This window comes from Plectropomus leopardus, chromosome 24 (genome assembly GCF_008729295.1).
Source record: "Plectropomus leopardus isolate mb chromosome 24, YSFRI_Pleo_2.0, whole genome shotgun sequence".
NCBI lineage: Eukaryota > Metazoa > Chordata > Actinopteri > Perciformes > Serranidae > Plectropomus > Plectropomus leopardus.
This window is the reverse complement of record NC_056486.1, coordinates 2,859,020-2,879,381: the sequence shown is the minus strand read 5'-3', so window position 1 is coordinate 2,879,381 and position 20,362 is coordinate 2,859,020. Positions and strand designations below refer to the sequence as shown.

Genomic DNA, 20,362 nt, shown 5'->3' with positions numbered 1-20,362 from the left:
AAAATATTTCTGCTTTCACGCCTGATTGTCAGTTTCGGACAGTCATAAAAGAGGGCGTGTCAGGAATCTGAAAAGCACTTTGTTTGAAGTGTACCCAGCCCTGCAGCCTCTTTGTGTTCAGCCATGCACTTGTTCAGCAGCTGCTTTGTCTCTGCATTGTATAGGTCTCTGCATTCCTTCCGTATCTACCGTACAGCATTTATTATGCTGCTGGGTTTCTGTTTAGCCTTTTGTTGCTTGATTTTTAAAAAGCACAGAGATGCATAGTCACGTATTTAATGTCTGTTCTTTTCTTCTGTTCCTGTGTTGGTGCTCTTTCGTGATCTTGTTGCTGTTTGGGAAAAGTTTGACAAGTTTTACAGCTTCTCTGTTTGTGATGTGGGCAGTCGGGATTTTGGATGAGGATGCTGTGTTATAGCGAGGTTGACTGAGAATCTGCGGGCGTGATCTTTGTGTGTTACTGTTATTTTCATGCCGTCATGCCGGCGATGGCTGTGACATTATGTTTTTGGTGTCTGCCCATCTGTCCGTCCCATTCTCATGAATGTGATATCTCTAGGACGCTTCGAGGGATTTTTTGTCAAATTTAGCACAACTTACTCTTGGACTCAAGAATGAACTGATTTGAGTTTGATGGCAACAGGTCAAAGGTCAAGGTTGCTGTGATCTTGTCTGTCTCATACTTTTAAAGCCATATCTAAAGAACATTGACAGATTTTTTTTTTTCAAATTTGGCACAAATGTCCACTTTAGACCCAAGAATAAAGTCATCAGAATTTGGTGGTCCAAGGTCAAAGGTGAAGGTCATTGTGACCTTACAAAACAAAATGTTGGCAGTAACTCAAGAATTCATAAGCTAATTATGAAAAAAATCACAAATGTCAATAAAATTATGACATTTAAATCCAAAACGTCAAAGGTCAACTTCACTGTGACCTCTTAATATTGTACAAAAACACTTGTTTGGCCATTAATGTGTCAGGAAGAGAAGGGCGACATTTGGTCAGATACTGAATTGGTGGCTGTAATCTTGAAGCTGCGCTGAGATCTTTTGTCCTGCCGAGGGAAGATTTGTGTGAAAGCATTCTTGTTTTTACAGAGATGGATGTAAACTGTACTTGACTGGTGCGTTGAGGCATACAACTGCGTGGCTATAATTCCAGTTTTATTCATGGAAGCAAACCTTATGTCATTCTGAAAGTAGAGATTCTACTTCTGCTTTCACATTTAATCTAATCTGCACAAATTATCGAGCGCATCACAATCGTTTAACTCTGTATCTTGTGTGTATCTGTTTTCAATTTAAGCTTAATAGGGTGTCAAAATCCATTTAACTACTCTGTTATATGTGGGTGCACACAGCACCCTGGGGAGTCCTTTTGCTTGCTCAGCTATGCATCTGTAATCGTGCCAAGTTTGAGGCTGATCCATTCATCCGGCCTGCAGCTGAGCGCATCTTTAGGCCGGCAAAGACACAGCCCGATGGTCAGAGACGTCTAAAAATGCCCTCTGACAGACGATGAGAAGGTGTTAGCTTCGTTTTTTTATTCATTTCGAGTTGAGCATGTTTAAGAGAGGGCGAAAAAAAACACGTCAAAAATGTGGTGGTCCGTGCCCTTGACTTTGTCAGCATCAGAATGTAAATCCTATGAAAACCAGACAAGTCAAAGAGGATAAAGTGGAGCTGTGATATGTGGCTTTGAGGATGTCCAATTACAGCACTGTAGGACGAGTACATTTCGTGAGGACACACGATAACACACCTCTTTAAGACTTGCTTTTATTATCTTTTGTTCTTCAGTTCAATCTCTCAAACTAAAAGTGAAATATGTCAACTTTACTTTTTTATCATGGTACTATCGGCAACTAATAGGTTGTAAAAATTGTTTTTTTTAAAGCCAAAGAGCAGTGATACTAAATTTACAGCCTGCAGGTCGAATCTGGCCCCCAGTTAGGTGCTGGAGACCCTAACCCATTTTCTGATTTACAGCGATTCACACTGGGAATTGTTTTTGTACTTTTAGTATACATAAGTTATCAGAGTGCATCAACACAGCTTTAAAATAAAACTAGTTTCTAAAAAAAAGTACTAGAGGAAGATCTCCTGCACCCCTGAACAGAGGTCCCAGCTAAGCCCCTAATGTCCTAAATGTGTCCCAGAAATACCATAAAATCCTAGAACTTTTCTAAAATCCATGAAACCCCTTAAATCTGAGAAATGTTCTGAAATCCCAGAAATGTCTTAAAATCTGAGAAATATCCTTAAATCCTAGAAATATTATTAAATCCTAGAAATGTTCTAAAACCTATAAACCTCCTAAAATCCTAGAAACCTGCTAAAATCCTAGAAATGTCCTAAAATGTCAGCAATGTCCTAAAAGTGTAGAAATGCACCCAAATCCTAGAAATGTACTAAAATCCTACAAAAATGCTAAAATCTGAGAAATGTCCAAACATCCTAAAAATGTCCTAAAATCCAAGAAACAACCTAAAATTCTGCAAACATATATGGGGCCGCTGTGACTGGCCCCTGGCCTCCTGTCATTTTGCAAAAAGTGGCCCCAAAGCGGAGCAAGTTGAGAATCTGCCGCGGAAACCCCAGCGGTGGTACAGTAATGTCAATTCACTTAAACATTTGCACACATGATCCACCGCCTGGAGCTCGGAAGCCCTTGAGCGAAGATTTTTCGGCTACTCTGCAAAGACAAGCCTCTGACCCAGGAGCAGCAGAGGAGAAAGAGATTAAGTGTACTTACAGCCGCCCTGAGGGATTAAACATTTCACTCCGCAAAGGTGCACTTAGTTGTGTGATATAGTTTCTTTTACAGATATAAACGAGTTCCTCGGTTCGAGGGCTGCGGCGGCGTCTGATAAATGGCCTCCCCAGCCACTGGTTAGAGTGGGTTGCTGCGGGCACTGACTGGTTGGAGTTTACCTCTGCTGCGTTTTCTTTGCACTGAATACTAATGCAACCGTGCTTCCAAACAAATCCTCTGAAGCAAAGCTGTTTTTGTGTGTCGGTGTTCATATTTGTATTCAGAAAAACAGCTGCTTATACTGTAAATGTTTTTAGGGGCTGAATCCAGTGTGAATGTTGCAAATTTAATATTTTCATGTAACCATAAATTAAATCCAATAATGTCTCAATAGAACAACTATGATTCAGAGATTGTTTGCACATTTTTATTTTATCTATTTATTTTTTCTCATGAAATAATGTTTCTGTTCACCTCTGCAGGACTCCAAAACACATTCACCGAAACCACACAATCTTTGTTTGTGCAGAATTAATGTTAATTAATTAACAGCTAATCAGTAACTAGTGCTGAAACTGGTTATATAATCGCCTTTATCCTTACAGACGATTGCTATGATTAATCATACTCTGTGTTACAGATAAATCTGTGCTGGAAGTCACCCCAGATGGGACTCAGACCGACAACCCCTGGCTTTAGGAGGTCAGTGCCTCATCCATAAGGCTCCTGAGGCTTTTCTGCACTTCTTCTACAGGTAATAAAATCACTGTAGTAACTGCAGCTTAATGCCATGTGATCTGGAAATGAAATGTTTGTATATATATATATGGGTGTCATATTTGGTTTAATACTTTAAGCCATAACGTATCTCACATGTCAACCCAAATGGCAGAAAACATTTTTATCATTGTACATTTCTGAAAATAGGTCAGACAGGCTATGTTACATTCGCATGATTTTATGTAACACATACACTGAAATTTTACATTTAATCCAAATGGCAACATGTGTTTAAACTGAGGCCCAAAACGCACCCGGTTATGCTTAGGAAAAGATTATTTTCTGGATAAAAATACCTGGTTTTGGGGTTCACAATTGGCTGGAAAAGCTGGAAAAGCAGTGATATCTCAGTAAAAACAATTTCTTTTGTAGGCATATCCCTTCTAATAAAACAGCGACATGTGGCTAAAAAACACCTATGTTTGGTGTCTTAAATGCTACAGGAAAAACAGCAACAGGTCGCTTCAAAACACACAGGTTTGGCAACTGGAAACACAGCAATGAGTCACTAAATCACAACTGGTTTTAGTGATCTCTAAAAGCAGCCTGCAGCTCAACAGGAGACTCGCCTAGAAGGACAATGGAGATACTCTTGTGGTTGATTTTTTTAATGCAATAATTAGGTTTCTATCATATTTTCCAATAAGTAACCACCCCAGATGGGACTCGAACCCACAATCCCTGGCTTAGGAGGCCAGTGCCTTATCCATTAGGCCACTGGGGCTTGTTCAAAGGTTGCTATCCCTGCTGTATAAACACTGATGTCTGCATGTATGATTTCTTCAGTGATGTAGTACATGAGATGACTGTCATCAGGAGGTGGAGGGGATGGTGGATGGCGTGACACCTTAACAAGACACCTGCCAAACTGCAGTCCACTAATCAAGACCAAAAAGCAATAAAACCAGCTGTTTTTTTAGCGAGTCATTGCTGTGGTTCCAGCGGCTTTTAAGCCCCCAAACGCTTTCTAGGCAGCAAACATGATCGTTTTTTAGGGATGTGTTGCAGCTTTCTGGCACCCAAACATGAAAAAATAAAATAAAATAGAATAAATAAATGAAAATCAAGAAATTTGTAAAATGTAACAATAAAATTACTTGAAATAAAGGAATAAAAAAAAAACAAAAAAAAAAACCTAAACATTACTTAAGAAAGAGGTAAAAATCTAAACATTTTTTTAATACCTAAAATTTTTCCACAGCTAATTTTCAGGTCTGTTTTTGTTTTTGTTTTTTTTTTTTTTTTTTTTTACTAATGTTTTTGTTCTGTGATTTGCCAGAAATTTCTTGCCAAGTTGCTTATTTCCTTGTAGTCATATGTTTAAAAAAAACGAAGCAAACCAGTTTTTTTAAGTTTCAGCGGTTTAAATGTTTATTAAAGGTGTCTGAACGCAGCACAACAAAATTGATGTCAATCCAGGTGTTAGAGAGTTAAGTCCTCCCATAAAATCCCTGTCAGTGCAGCAGATTAATGCCAAATGAAAATATAATGTTCATAAACCAAGTATGAGTGTCATGTTTTGGTGTCCACATACTTTTTTTCAGTAGCCATTTTTGCTTTCTCCCTCTTGTCACAGATAAAGTTTTAAACTGCACCTCAGAGGATGCAACCTGAATAAAAAGACACAGAGTGCAGAATTCACTTATTCTTTTTTTTATCTGCCTCACACACAAACACACTTCAAATACTTTCCTATCTTTGAGAAACCATCTTGAACCGAGCGGCCCGCTCTCAGCATGTTCATGCACCAACCCCTTCTGTGCAGCAGCTCCTCCCGAAATCCAAACACTGCATCTTCCCCCAGCACTGCATCCGAAATTGAGAGACAGAGTCCCTCAGCTTTTTTGTAGCAATGTGTTGTGTGATGGCTTCTCTTTGTTTTTGTCTCTATAATTGCTGTTTTTACGTGATAAAAACACTGAAATGAATCTGAACGGAAAGATAAATGCACAGGAAAAGAAGTGTGATGACAGACGACTCGGAGGTTTCGGAGGAAGCGTCCTGAGTCTCATCAGCATGCACTCCTTGTGCAGTTTGGGAGAACAGACGGTCACCATCAGGCATAATGTGCTCCGTGACGATCCAGACAGCAGGAGTTTGTATTCATTGCCTGGTTTTGTTTCTCCACCGTGTGTCATCATGCGTCTTTGTGTGTTTGGTGCATTGTTGTCCCTCTGCAGAGACAATTCCAGCTCAAATGAGTGTGTGCGTGTGCGTGCGTGCATGTGTGTGCGCGTGCATGCGTGTGTGTCACAGGAGTGTAAAATGTTTGAGAGGGGGAAAAGTTTTGAGGAACAGACTACCAAAAAAGCAAAAATGCAAAAATGTGTAAATGTGTTTATGAGCGCACATATGACAGTGTTCAACAGCTCTTAAAGTAACAGTTAAAAAGCGACACCTTTTCCTTAACGCCTGCATCAAACTCATTTTTTTCTCTTAAATTTAAACCTCTGAAACCAGGAAAAAAATAATGAAATTAATTAAAAAAAAACATGTAGACAAGCACAGTAAGAAACTTGGCAAGACGTGTCCTGGAAATTGAAAAAGAATACTAAAAGGTGACGAGGAAATGACCTGAAAATTTGCAGGGGGATTATTAAATATGACCAAAAAATGTCCAAAAAACTGTTTTTTATAATTATCTTAATTATATATTTAAAAAAATGTCTATAATAATAATATTGAATTTTTTTGTGCTTATTTTTAAGTCATTTTCTTGCAACTTTTTAAACTAATTTCTTGCTATTTTTTGGGATGGGGGGCATTTCTATAATCAGTGCAGCAAGCTGCGAGCACTGAGGACTCCACTGGGAAACACTAAATTAGGCCGATTACCTTCATGAACGAACCACCAAATGATGACAGCATTGATACAAAAAGAGATGCACATTTTTATGCTGATGTCAGATGTGCCGATATTTACCCATATACCGATATATCCGATATATCCTCTTACTGAATATATGTCCTTATCTGTATGCCTTTACCCACAATTATCTCTATTTCCAAATGTATTTTCATTTATTTACTTATTTATTTTGTCATCCGTCTTTTCATTTTTGTCATTTATGTTCTTCATATGTATCATACTTATATCTTTTAGATATGTTTTATTTTATTATACCTGTGCTGAATAACTACTTGTTTACTTTGAATATAAGCATAAATAAATAAATATAAAAAATATATATTATATAGAAAAAGAAGAAATATCTAAAAAAATCTGTTTGTCATGTTGGCAGAAATCTACATGTTGGCTGATTCAGATCTTTCATTTTAAAGCCGACCCAAACTAGAGCCATCAGACTGTATGTGCAGTGGGTGAGGAGCTTTTTTTAAAACTGTAGTGCTGAAAAACAAAATGAAAAATTTTCCTCAGCTCAATTACAATCATTTACATGGAAACATTTACAAGAAAATCACCTTCTTCCCCCCGGAGAGAGAAAAAGAAAAATTAAATTCTTGCTCGGAGAAGAAACAGATTCTCGCTGTGCTGTCAGCGTGCCGTCGCCTCAGAATTATATCACCTGCTATTACTGTACTTATTTTATATATTCAGCTGTTTTGTGTCAACTTTCAGCAGCTTTAATAGTGTTTTGAAAGTTACACAAATAAGTTCTTTTTAGAGAGGCAGACAGGTCACGACGTACCGCAGTATAAATATCCTTCTCATTGTCCATCTCCTCTGCAGATGTTGAACCCTGAACAGTGATCCGTGAAGGTGCTGCGTCACGCATCAGCTCTGACCGATAAAGGTGAGGTGTGTGTGTGTGTGTGTGTGTGTGTGTGTGTGTGTGTGTGTGTGAGAGCATTGTAAGAAGTCAGTGTGACAGAGACACATTTCTGTTTTATAAACTGAGAGCTGGGAGCAAAAACATAGAGATTAAAACACAGATTTTCCTTCTGTTTTTCATTTTCATTTTCATTGTTTAAATTAACTAAAGTAACGACCATGTTTGTTATCCGAAATAATCGACAGTGCTTTTGACATCTCTGCATTGACATCTGTCCAGTCACTGTTAAACAGATGTTCAGAGTGCTGAAAACGTGCATTTTAAATCAGCGGACAGATCATATGCTGCACTGTATGCTCCCAAATGAAGTTAAAATGATGTGGCAGCTGCTTTGGATGTGATTTTAACGTGTGAGGCAGTTATTTGCAGTTTCACAGCTCTCTCTTGGCACAACGGGTGCTCTGTATACTGTAATACTACTCAGGAGATATCACTTTCCATGTGCATTACCAGTTTTGCAGTTTAACCCCCTTAAGTCGTAATATATTTTATTCAAAAAATAAAGTTATGGGCGATTATTGAAAAGGTCCTTAATTAAATATCTTCTATATGAAAACTTTCCATTGGATATCAGCCGCTATATTTGAGCATCCTCACAATATTCTGTCAGTCGGGGTACATCTCAGTAGACATCTTCCTGTTTTTTTTTTTTTAAGTCTTATCTGCTGTAACCACCCTAATATTGCTGCTCCACTGACAATGGGCATGTCACATAGTGACTGTGGGGTGAGAGACTGTGCTGCAGTGTTCGTTCAATGTCAGCTCCTGTGGATGGGGGGTAAGTTTAGTTCAGTTAACTTGCAAATGTGTCCTTAAATGTGGAATTTACAACCACGAAGGGACTCGAACCCTCAATCTTCTGATCCGAAGTCAGACGCCTTGTCCATTAGGCCACGTGGTCACATGATACTGGTGTCTTTGTTCCAGGTTTAGTCATGCAGAGAACATAAAACAGTTTTAAATAATCTTTGTTTTTGCAGAGCAATATATTGTAGCAATATACAAGAACCTCCATAATATAACTTGTTTTTACAACTAGCTTGTTATGATACATATTTGATATGACTTTTGCTGTTATTGTCTTCTTCCGGTTTACATTATGTTATTTAGCACTTTGTTTGACACCCCTCACCTTCGACCTTTTTGGTTTTTAGTGGCTCTTGTTGTTGTTGTTGTTGCAGTGGAGCGATGTTGTGGATTCTGTCAATATTTTTGTTTACATGCTGCATATGTTGTTTTTGTTTTATGTCTAGTGACAGACCAGTTTCCCCCTCGGGGATTGATAAAGTGAACGCTACCCTTTCCTATTTACTTTTTGTAAAGCGACAACCTCTAGTGGTCGCAGTAATCCTGACAGTAGCAAAGAGTGAATGATTAGGTCAAAAAAACCCAGGACTTTCACCCAAGAGATTGCGTTTGTGTCCCATTAACTTCTTTTAACTACGTAACTTAGTAAGACCTTTGACACATATTACATTGGAAACAAATATATCTATTTTAACCCAAACTATGATCTTTTTTCGTAACCTAATCAAGCAGTTTGGGTGCAAACACAATGTTTACCACGTGTTTAAAATGTAATTTATTACACCAGTAGGACGGCTATTTTAGGAAACAGTCCCTTGAAACAAACATCTCATGTGATATATGGGTTGGCTTGTGTCATGTTTCTGGCTGTTAAGAAGGAGAAGAGAGCTTCATGAAACACTAAATAATTATTTAACCTTGAAAAGAGCCTTAATCCTGACTGGCTTTAGACAGTGATAAGAGAGAAGACTTCTTACATTTTCCTCTTGACGTTTTCTATTATACTGAAGGTTATTATGCACTTCAGGTAATCTGAAAACATTGTGGTAAATCTCCGTAAGAGTCCAGGAAGTTATATCATAAATCAATGACACTGCAATAGATTAATGTTGATAAAAACACTGAAAAATACTGTATTAACAAACACAGTATAAAGCAATATTTTGTGTTATTGTAGCTTCACAACAAACTAAAAGAATTACATTGCAGCTCTGACGATCATTAATCTGCTTTTTATGTTGGTTTATATTCTGGCTTTTCTTGTTCAGCATTGTAGGCACTTGATTATTCAGCAGCCAGGGAATAGTTTAATTTATTGTCAATTTGAGGAGCAAGTCGATTTCATTGAGCACGTTCCCTCCTCATCTTTTACTTCACACTGCAAGAGCTGCGATTTTAAAGTTTCGATCCAAAAATAAGCCCAGAGTGTGCAGCACTGTGATCATTCATGAGTGCTGGTGAAGACGTGGGTGCATGAAGGAAACATAAACATTTTAGACTTTAAACCATAGAGACGTTGTTTTGTCGTTTTTAGGAGGGACAAGGGATCTTTAGGGAGAAAGCAGGTAAACAGTCATAAATCTATAATAAACATTATTTTTGGTCACACTGTCAAAGTTTAGAGAGTGCAGGGGCTTAGAAAATGATGGCCAATTATGTTGTAAGATGTTGCAGCAATTTTGGGGTCGATACCATTTGTTACAAAATTTTGGTGCAAAATTGAAGCCTTTATATACAGTAAATTTAAGTTTTAAAAAAATGGCCATGAAATGGCTACTGCTTGTTCAAGATCACCACCAGTCTCTGAGGGTTAAAAGCAAGCAGATATTTGACATTTTAGGGGATGATACAATTGATTTGGCAACCTGGGACTCAAGACATATATACTTTCTGTATGTAGCAAAAAAATATTCCTAAATTATTTTGTTTCTTGCTTTTTTTTACCTCTCAAACAAGAAAAAAAGCAAGAGTGTAAAAGGTAGATTAAAATGTTTGTGCATCTCCATATTCACCATATTCACTGTAGTCATGAATGCCACTATATTTATTTTTAATTTTATATAGTTTGATAGGGACAGTGTGAATAAACATAGTACAACTTCAGCCTGTTAGAAACAAGCTGTAGTAACTGATGTTTTATTTCAGAGTTGTCCATATAATACCAGCAGTGTGACTGAAGCTTGTGTTAAAGAAAGCAGCTTATGTAATGCTAATGAGGTGCCACTCTTTTCTCCAAACTTAAACTTCGAGAGACACACTGACCTCGACGGCACCGGCTAATTAATAATATTCAATTCATTAGGATGTATGCCGCGGCCCCTGGGACTTGTAAGACAAAGTAATGTGGACTGTAATTAATGTTGTGACCGTTTGACAGGAGCGCTTTAGAGACGACAAGGTCAGCATTAGTTATTAAACAAAACATATTCAAGTTGTAGTTGGTGATTTTTATGAAAAGTAACTTTTTGTCATGATTGCTGAAACTGTCATGACGTCCACACGGCAGTCTGTGAGGCAGATAAATTGTGAAAAAAAAATCGTATTTCTTTACCTAATCTATTCCCTCATAGTGCTTCTAACGGCCTTCATTGCATATTTCTCGTCTCAAATGTCTCAGAAACGGATTTAAGTTTCTGAAGGAAATAACTGAAGGAAATTTTTGAATTTTCCATCCAAAATCCATGTTTTCAGCTCCAGGAGCTCGTCCTCTGGTCTCAGGACTCCATGTTTGTTCTCATTTAACAGCTGTTCAGTGCACTTAAAATACGTTTCTGGAAACAGCTGAGGTTAGAAACAAGCAATGCAGTCACAGTCTTAAATTTTGTGATTTCTTGTATTTTTTTGTTAACATTTTTTTGGCTAATTTTTGAGTAATTTCTTCCTAAGTTGCTCAGTGCCTTCTGCACATGTTTTTTAATGAAATTAAATTAATGAAATCAATGAATGCAAGCAAACAGGGGAGCTGTGGTTTTTCTGGATAAAAAATACAATAATGTTAATATTTCTCAAAGATACTGTGTTTGTTTTTATTTTTGTCAGAAAAAAAGTTCCTCTGTTTACTTACATTAAGAGGAAACTCTTGCCCTCTCCACTATGGCGGCAATATTGATGTACAGTCTGGCAGCCAATGAGGCAGCTTTGTTTCTATATCCATATTTTTAAAGTGTTGTTCTCAGTGGGATGCCCCGTAGTCCTCTTCCCCTTCTCCTGTCTGTCTGCAACTTTCTCGTCTTGTAAAAGCAAGAAAGACAAAAAATTAAACGTAAAAAAAGTCTTTCCCTCTCAAGTATGGTGGCGATGTTGATGTATTGCTGCAATGGACTGACCATAGATAACAAGATTGATTATGCGGGCCACCGCTTTTACGAGCAATGAAAAGCACAATGTTTCTCTGAAGACAGCCTAAACGATTATGCCTCATTTGCCAAGAGACTGCTGCCATTGTGTAGAAATACACGAAGAGACACTATCAGACAAAACATGCTAATGCGTACGACACGTAGTCAGGCAGTGACCGTTAAGAAAAAGTGATGCAGCTCGAATGTTTCTTGGCCTCCCAGCAGCAGCGGCTCAAGAGTCAAATGACAAAAACATCAAACCAGCTGTCTGCTCAGCTGTTGATGACATGAAACTGCCATGTCTGGTGAGGATTATCCTCACTGATCTGTCAGCAAACAGGGAGGCAACAATGTTAAACTCTGCTGTATAATTCACCAACAGGTTCAAGGCCTTTGGAAGCATTAAGCTCCAAAAAAGCTCCTCACATTTCCCTGTGTCATTTAGGTCAAGTGCAGTTATTTTTCATCGAGTTCAGCAAACACTTCAGAGATTTTTTTTTTTGCTGTTCTCGAAAAGAACATGTTGCTCTCATCCTCCCTCTGACCCTGATGATGTCCGGCATCAGCCGCAGCTGGAGCTCATTGAGCTGCAGTGTGTGTTGTGCAGCCGACATCAGCAGCTCTCTCTTGTTAACTTTTCCCAGCAGCAGGATGAAGGCAGTTTTCCCAGAAATGCTAACATTTGCAAAGAAACTGCTGAGCTTGTTCGACCGCACATTTTTGCGTGAGCAGACAATCTCTGTTAGGAACAAGACATTATGGTTGAGACCGACTGATCCTCACCTTTATGTGACATTTTACACATCTTATCGCCTGAATACATTTAGAATAGGTCAATTAATAAATACTTCTTGGATTTTTTTAAATTAACAATGGTTAAATTTGTCACTAAGAAGACTTTGTACTCTGGCTCATTTTGGTGTGATTTGGCTGCACATGTGACACAAAAGATAATTGATAGTTGGTAAAAGATCTGAGCACGTTTATAGCTGGCTATACTCCAGGCACATTCATTTTTAAAAGAATATGTTTTTATCTTTTATTTAAAGTTGTTTTGAAAACTGCAAAGCTTTACTAGTCCCAAAAATGTCCCACTGGACCCAAAGCCCATTTCTTTGACAGCCTTTTACCCCCAAAACAAACAGCCATTGCTCTCCAGTCTCATTTCTCTGTATGTACACTCTTCATGCAGTTAGACAACCCTAATGGCTGGAAAAATGTTAACATTTTGTGTTTCTTAAACTATGGAAATGTTAATTTCTCAGCCACACTGTGATGATTGTTTGTGATTAAGTTTGGGAACAAGAAACACTTGGTTATGGTTTGGAAAAGATCATGTTTTGGCTTAAAACATCCACATTTGGTGGCATAAAAATTGCAGGAAAAGCAGAAAAGGGGGGTAAGTGGAAAAACACCCAGGTGTTTTCACAAAGGGTTGGTGAAAAACCTGAGAGGTACCTCAAGTTCTGCCGAGAAATGCCAAGACGGGTTAATGAAAACACCCAGGACTGGGAGCTCCAACACCACAGAGAAACACCATAAACAGTCCATAAAAACACCAGGAAGTGGTGGCTCAATGCTGGTGGGAAACTGACACCAAGTGTGTTTTTGTATAAAGAAGACTTCAGAGCAAAAGGCTTTTGTTTTTGGAATAACAGGCTGTCGGAGACATTGGCTTTTGGTCCAGTGTGCCATTTTTCAGACTAACAGGGCTTTGAAATCTTTGTTCGCCGACACAATGGCTGTGCATCGACCTGTTCACACCTGAGAGCCATCCGAACAAACGACAACCGCTATTTTCCTGGAAATTAAATTGTTAGAGTGCAGTGCATTTGCAAAATCATGACAGATGGTGCAGGTCACATTATCGGCTCTGGCCCCGGTTTAAATAAAGATTGGACATCGCTGATATAAATGGCTCCTGTGACATCCTAAGTGCCTTCCTCAAAGGCTCATTAGATTTATGGATCTGAGCTGTTCGTGGGATGAAACTATTTCTGGGTTGCAAGACATTTATTAATATTCTGCCTCATCCAGATCTATGCAGATGAAGATATATGGGTTCCATATTTGGAGCTGCTGGGATTTTTCATAGTAATCTGGAGGGATAAATACCAGGATCTCAGTGTGAGGAGGCTGCGGGTGAGTCGATAAAGGATTGTGTTAGAGTTTTAGAAGTTGGGTGAACTTGTGGCATATTTATTGGCTTGATGCTTTGATAACAATGACACTAAAAAACAGAATATATTTAAGGATTGAACCGCTTTCTCCAACAGAGATTCATCTTTTTAGCAAAGGAGCGGGATTTAGATAAATGTTGAGTTCTGATTTATTTTATCGTCCAAATAAGAAAGCAAAAAAATAAATATATAAAAAAATGCAGCACTATATTGTGATAAGAAGTAGCAAGGCAGCTGTATCTCTTACTGAGTTATGAGCTTATTGGGATACTCACAGACCCATGAAAGTACTGGTGCTCACTTTAAATACGACTGCTGGAAAATTGACTTGGATTATCATAAATATGCACTTGTCAAGATTTGAATTATACATCAATTTTGTTATTCTAAAATAAAAAGTGAGGATGTAATAAAAAAATACAGCTTCAGTAGCGAATCTGCATACATTCAAGTGACTTTATGAGTTATGACTGACTGACTGAAACAGGGTGATGTTGTTGAGGAGGCAAAATGTCCATGAAGGAAAATGTTGTGAAGGATGGATAGCCCAAGAAAATATTGGATTTTGCAACTGGGTCAGAAATCTACTCACCCAAACTCAATTTTTTTACTTGCCTCTAAACAAATAGTTTTAAAGCAGTTATAAAATTACAACACTAAAGCTGCCACCCAAGCAAGATGCTGTTGACTCTTCTTAAAGGGAAAGTTCACACAAAAATGGAAATTTGGTCATTATCTACTCACCCTCATGCTGATGGAGAGTCGGGTGAAGTTTTATAGTCCTCACAACACTGCCGAAGGTTCGCTGGAAAAAGGCGTTGCACTCATCTCCAAAACAATTGAAGCAAATGATGGCCAGGATTCAAACATTAAAAAATACATAATAAAAGCACAAAATGTCTCCATACTGCTCGTCCGAAGTGATCAAAGTGTCCTAAAGCCATCATCATCACAGGCGCCATGTTTTTAGCCTTGACTGCAACAACTTGTCCCCGTGAACCTCTGGCAGTGTTTTGTGGACTCTAAAACTTAACCCGACTTTTCATCGGCATCTTATTTTATTTATTTATTTATTTATTTTTAATTTTATTTTTTATCACAAGTGACTTGCTAGATTTACTAGATTTCGATGGCATTTTATTGCCCCATACAATTGGGCAACCCTTCTTATTGAGCCGTGCATCAAATATGATCTGTACATACTTAAACAAGGAGTAGTAGTAGTAGTGCACCACAGTGAGACAGGATCAGAAAATGTTTGAAGCTTTGCATTAGTGATTTGTAACTCTTCAGAAAGGCACTCGCACATGATGTCATCCTGACGTTTAAAAATGGGGAAGGAAGGAAAGGAGTGCAGTGCTATTCAAAGCAGACAGGCTCTGCCTCCTCGGCGATGTTTCAGCACTCCGGACAGCGCCATGTTTACGGCACACTCACTAACAGCTTCTTCACTAACAAACAGAGCTGTCCATGGTCCTGAAACAACTGCACAGCATTATTACATTTATCTTGGCCAATCTGCTATTTTTCTGTAACATGAATAAAGAATTTTAATAGATACATAAATCTTAAATAGTGAATGCAAAAATAACAATTAAAAAATACAACTATCCTCGCCATAGAGATTGTAGTTTGTCTTTCAGGAGCAGCTCCTGCAGAGCTGAGAGGAAAGCTGCTGCTCAGACTCGGACTGTAAAACAAAATGCAGGGTGTGTCTGGTAAATTGAAAACAGCACACTGCTATTTTATTCCTATCAACTGTCACTCCTCAAAAGTGTTGTTTGCCCAAACATAAATCAGGATGGATGGTTACGTGTTTGTAGAGATGCTCATTAGTCTAACCTATAATGTGTTATAGAGATAATTAGAGATGGCACACCCAGTTTTTCTGATTTTTTTTTTTCTGGCTTCACCTGTACATTGTAGTGGGAAGTTATGAATTATGTAGGCTACTGTTTTTGATAATTTGGAGAGCTTGTTGAACTGTGTGTTCAGGGTTTAAATTTGTGAAAACAAATAACCGCCAAAACAAAAAAGAAAAAAGAAAAACATGTTGACATTGTGCTTTTCTGCAAACCACAGATATGTTACACTTGCATGTTATGATGTAGTGGATACATTGAAGCTTCACATTGAAACTTTACATTGCAACAACATGTGGTTAGGTTTAGGCACTGGTTATGGTTCAGAAAAGATCATGTTTTGGCTTAAAATACACAGTTTTAGGGGCACTGTCCAAGTTTGGCACCTAAAAAGCTAAAACACAGCCAGTTTTGTTGTGTGTTGTTCTCAAACAGTGGCTTAGCTGCAGCTTGGCTTGTCTCACTTAGCTGACATACCGTCCACCATCTCCTCAAAGTCAGCTCACATACTATGTTTGTATGATATTTGAATGGAAACTTGACTTTTAAGACCATATTAACAGCACTGTAGCAAAACGTGTGTTAACAGAAACAGTGGTAGGTTGAAAATCCTGTTGTGTTTTGCAGGCGCATTGACTTCTGATACATTGGTGTTCATTTCAGGGCAATTTTGGCATGAGAAACATATGTTTACACAACCAAAGCAAGAGTGAAATGTAAACAAAACATGTCAGGAAAATAAGTTAAGGTCTACTAAACATTTATTGACATACACATCACTGTTGATGCGGTTAGACCTCTGACACGGCCACCAAATGGGAGAAAACATACCTCAGAGGCTGGAAATCATAACAAAACAGTGCAGTGTGATTTAAGATTGAACCCGGGGAGGGTGTGAGGCACAACATGAAGCAAGTAATCTATCTACAGGAAGCTGACCAAAACTGCTGCAACATATTTGTTTCCTCTGGAAGATCAAGTGCGTTTACAATCATCAATAAATCGCATGAATCAATCAGTGTTTTTTTTCTATTGTCTGTTAACAAGACTATAAATGTGGCTGTTGATCTGCTCTCATTCACAATGCTTCAACAGTTCCACAAAACTACTTCCTGCTATCTCGAACTTGAAACTATACATGAGTGCAATAAAATAAACAACCCAGTATGATCATTTTAAAGGGACAAAATTTCAGCTGTATTTGTTTGATTGCTGGGTAATCTAGTCTAGTGTATTTTTCTGTGACAAGGATTGATTACTTCCACCCTGCAAAGTGCCAAAGTTATTACCTCTGGAAGCTAAAACACTAAACGAGGTGATGAGTGCTCAGGCGTGAAATTTAATTCCTGTTAGTGTTTCCACCTTAAATGTAGTGTAAGGTGTAGGAGTGCCACAAAATGTGCACAGCTGTCTCGGCTCCTTTATGGATTAATAAATATACTAACTCCTTACTTTAACATGGAAGCAACACTAGTCTTGACTTTCACCTCAGCTACTCTCTCCAAAGTCTTTTTCAAAAAACATCATAAAACTTTGCCAGAAACAACTTAAAAGTGATATTTCTCTGCAAGTATCCCCCTCTGAAGCCTTGGGGATTATTTTTCAGGTACCTAATTCCACTGAACTCTGATTGACACTCTCAGGTTCGCCTCACTCTGCGGACGAACTCTTAAACCACAAAATAATATGCAAAACTGTTTGGCAAAGTTTACCTTAGAGATGCTTTTATGCATAAATGTTTGAGTGAGAAATAATGACTCGCCACCTCTTGTTATCACGGAAGGAAAACAAATCCAGACTGTTTTTCCTGCTTTTATTTTGTAGCTTTAAAGACTCTACTTTAAGCTTGACCATGATGATTTTAAACCTCTTCCTAATGTCTTTGAGCAGAGTTTTATCGCTGCAAAGCCGTCACTTATCAACGTTGCTTTCTTTATATGCTGTAAACATATTCACCGGCACACTTGCATCTGTATTCACCGGTGCACTTTCATATATATTCATTGGCACATCTTTTTCTCAGGCACTAAAACACACTGCTGGCTGTGTCGTAGTCCTTGCTAATGTGGGAAGTGCTCGGCAGGGACTTAAGGTACTCCATGTGCCTCCTGGCGTCCTCCTGGTTGTGTTTTATGTAGTAAATGATGTACGCTGTCACCATCGAGAACCAGCAGAACATGGCCACAAACATGGCCACATCTGTTGTCTTGTGGTGAAAGTTGCAAAAGTTTATCCCAGAGTCCAGGACATGGATCACCGGTTGCCCCACGTACTCCTCCTGCACCGACGTGTAGCAGCTGACGTCGTTCACCGTGTCCGGGTCGAGCCTCAGCTCCCTCAGCACCTCCTGCAGAGAGCACTCGCAGTGCCATGGGTTGTTGGATAATCGGACGCGGGCGTGGAGCTTGGCGAAGGTGTCTTTGGGAAGGCTGCTTAGGTGGTTGTTTGATAGATCCAAAGTCCGCAGGCTCTCGGAAACTCCTTGAAAGGCGCCGACCTCCACGCTCTCGATGGCGTTGTGAGATAAGTCCAGTTCCCTGAGGCGGTGGAGGTCCGTGAAGGTCTCCTTTGCGATGTGTCTGATGCGGTTCGATGAAAGCAAGAGAACGACAGTGTCTTTGGGCAAGTTCGGCGGGATGTTCTCCAAGTTGCGTGAGGTGCACTGCACCACCACGCCGTTCCTGTCCGTGCAGTGGCAGACGTTAGGGCAAGCACACGCAGTCATAATCACAGACAGAAGCCAAAGAGCTCCAAAAAGCAAAAGAGAAGCACAGGACGGTTTTATGGGTGACCTGCATCCGTGAGAGGCCCCCATTAGCGGACTGCTGCATTAAAACAACGCAAGGGCTTTGCGTTGGTGATGGTGTGAGGATTCAAGTACCAGTAATACATGAAATACACTCCAGAAAGTCCAGTTTGAGTAATAAATCCGGGAATTTAAAGGCGTATTGGATGCCAAAAGACAGTGTTTTAAACTCAGTCTTGCAGAAACAAAAGTTGAGCCAAGTTCAGCTCTCTTGCCAGACGACCCTGCAGATTTTTGCTGAAGCCTTTTGTGTTGGCATTGCATCACTGGGCTCATTCAAGCATTTCTTTCATACACAGCTAATCATCTGAACTCAACCTGCGTCTGTGCAGTAATGGTTAAAGTGTCATCCTTGGGTCACTTTTCAGCATTCACACGCACATTATCGTTCATCAGATACCTCGAAAGTCATGGGAAACCAAGCTTTGATCCAACAAAAAAGGAGCAAATGTCTAGAGGTTTGCATGCTAGCTAAATGAGAAATCAGAGATCAACGAAGGAGAAAGGGGAGGTCATGACGGTGTAGCCAGGGCGGGAGGTGGCACGTCTTCTCAGAAGTAACCTGTGACAGAAAGAGGGAGAAAGACATGAAAAGATGGAGTGATAAAAGTTGAGGTAGAGAAATGAAGTCTCTTTTCAAAGTTCATATTCTCTAATGTCTTTGTTAAGCATTTGTCTGCTATGTCTAAAAAAAGCAGTTCAAACCTGTAATTATGTGACTTTAAAGACTACATGCTGTTGGTAATTATATGTTAATTTTCTGCTCCCATGATCATACCGCACATATTCAGTGAACTTTCTACACCATCTCCTCTTTTCATACGCCTTCCTCCTAAGAGGGGAAGCCAGCAAAGTTCAGCATTATCATAATAATAGCATGTTTCTATAGTATACATTTGGGATTTATCCCGCTGAGCAAATGCCATTAAACAAGGTGTGAGCTCATCAATATGCAGCAGATGAACTTTGAAACAGTGATATGTGATTAAAAAAAAACTGTCTGTACTAAATCAGATTAGCAGAGATGCATGTGAGAGCAGTGAAGGTCAGAATGCAAATGAAAGCGACTGTAGGACACAATGGAAGATAACAATGCGAAGAACAGGAGATAAGCAGGAGACAGCTTTAAATCAAGATGATGAATGTCACACAAGTTGTTTGGAAATAGTTTCAGATTTCTCAAGGAGTCGTACAATAATATAAATATTAATGAGCTGCAAAGTCTCAGTATGCAACGTCATTGTTGGAATATTATAGACAGATTATTGACAGATTAGGATAATAAATAACAGGACAAGATAATGTAGGATAATATTGCAATGGTAAACAAACTTACTGGAAAAATTAGGATAATCTGTAGCCAGACAGACTGCAGGAGAAAAAATATTGAAAATAGGGTCTTGGAATTATAAACCCAGCTGTTAGACAGATTGGGATAATCAATAGCAAGACAGCATTATGTAGGAGAGAATGTAAGAGGAAAAAAAAGAAAAGAAAATATGATATTGCAATTGTAAACCTAATTATTAGACAGATAAGGATAATAAATAGTCAGACAGCATAATTAAGGAGGAGGTGATGTAGGAGGAAAAGGGGAAATTGTGATATTGCAATTGCAAACCTAGATAGATAAATAAATAAATAAATGAATAAATAAACAAATAAATAATAATTATTATTATTATTGTTATTTAGCAAAAACAGCTGCTTCCAGCCACCACTCTGGTTCTAAATATGAATATTTGCTGTTTTTCTGCAATAATAGATGTTTTGGACATTTAGAGATGTTACTTTGGGTTCTTGGGTAAAACCCAAATTTAATGGATGAATAATTGATCAATCCGTTTAGAAAGCAATCAAGCAGAATAATCAATGAGGACAACAAATAGTTGCAGCCAAAAAAACGCCAGAAACAAACAGTCTCTTAAAAGTTCACTTAAGGATATTATAAAAATAAAAAATAGCCTATGTAACATATCGATTAATTATGGAAATCATGACGTCCATGTGGCGACAAACCATTGAACAACCATCCTAGA

General features: G+C 38.6%; 1 protein-coding gene and 2 non-coding genes across 3 annotated transcripts; all 3 read right to left on the bottom strand.

The window, feature by feature from the left end:
* Positions 1 to 4,187: 4,187 nt before the first annotated feature.
* Positions 4,188 to 4,260, bottom strand: trnar-ccu. The gene has a single exon. It is a non-coding gene; the product is annotated as a tRNA-Arg (tRNA).
* Positions 4,261 to 8,158: 3,898 nt separating this feature from the next.
* Positions 8,159 to 8,231, bottom strand: trnar-ucg. The gene has a single exon. It is a non-coding gene; the product is annotated as a tRNA-Arg (tRNA).
* Positions 8,232 to 17,543: 9,312 nt separating this feature from the next.
* Positions 17,544 to 18,332, bottom strand: LOC121962783 (leucine-rich repeat-containing protein 3-like). The gene has a single exon (XM_042513078.1). It carries the CDS (start codon positions 18,330 to 18,332, stop codon positions 17,544 to 17,546), a length of 789 nt encoding a protein of 262 aa, XP_042369012.1.
* Positions 18,333 to 20,362: the final 2,030 nt, after the last annotated feature.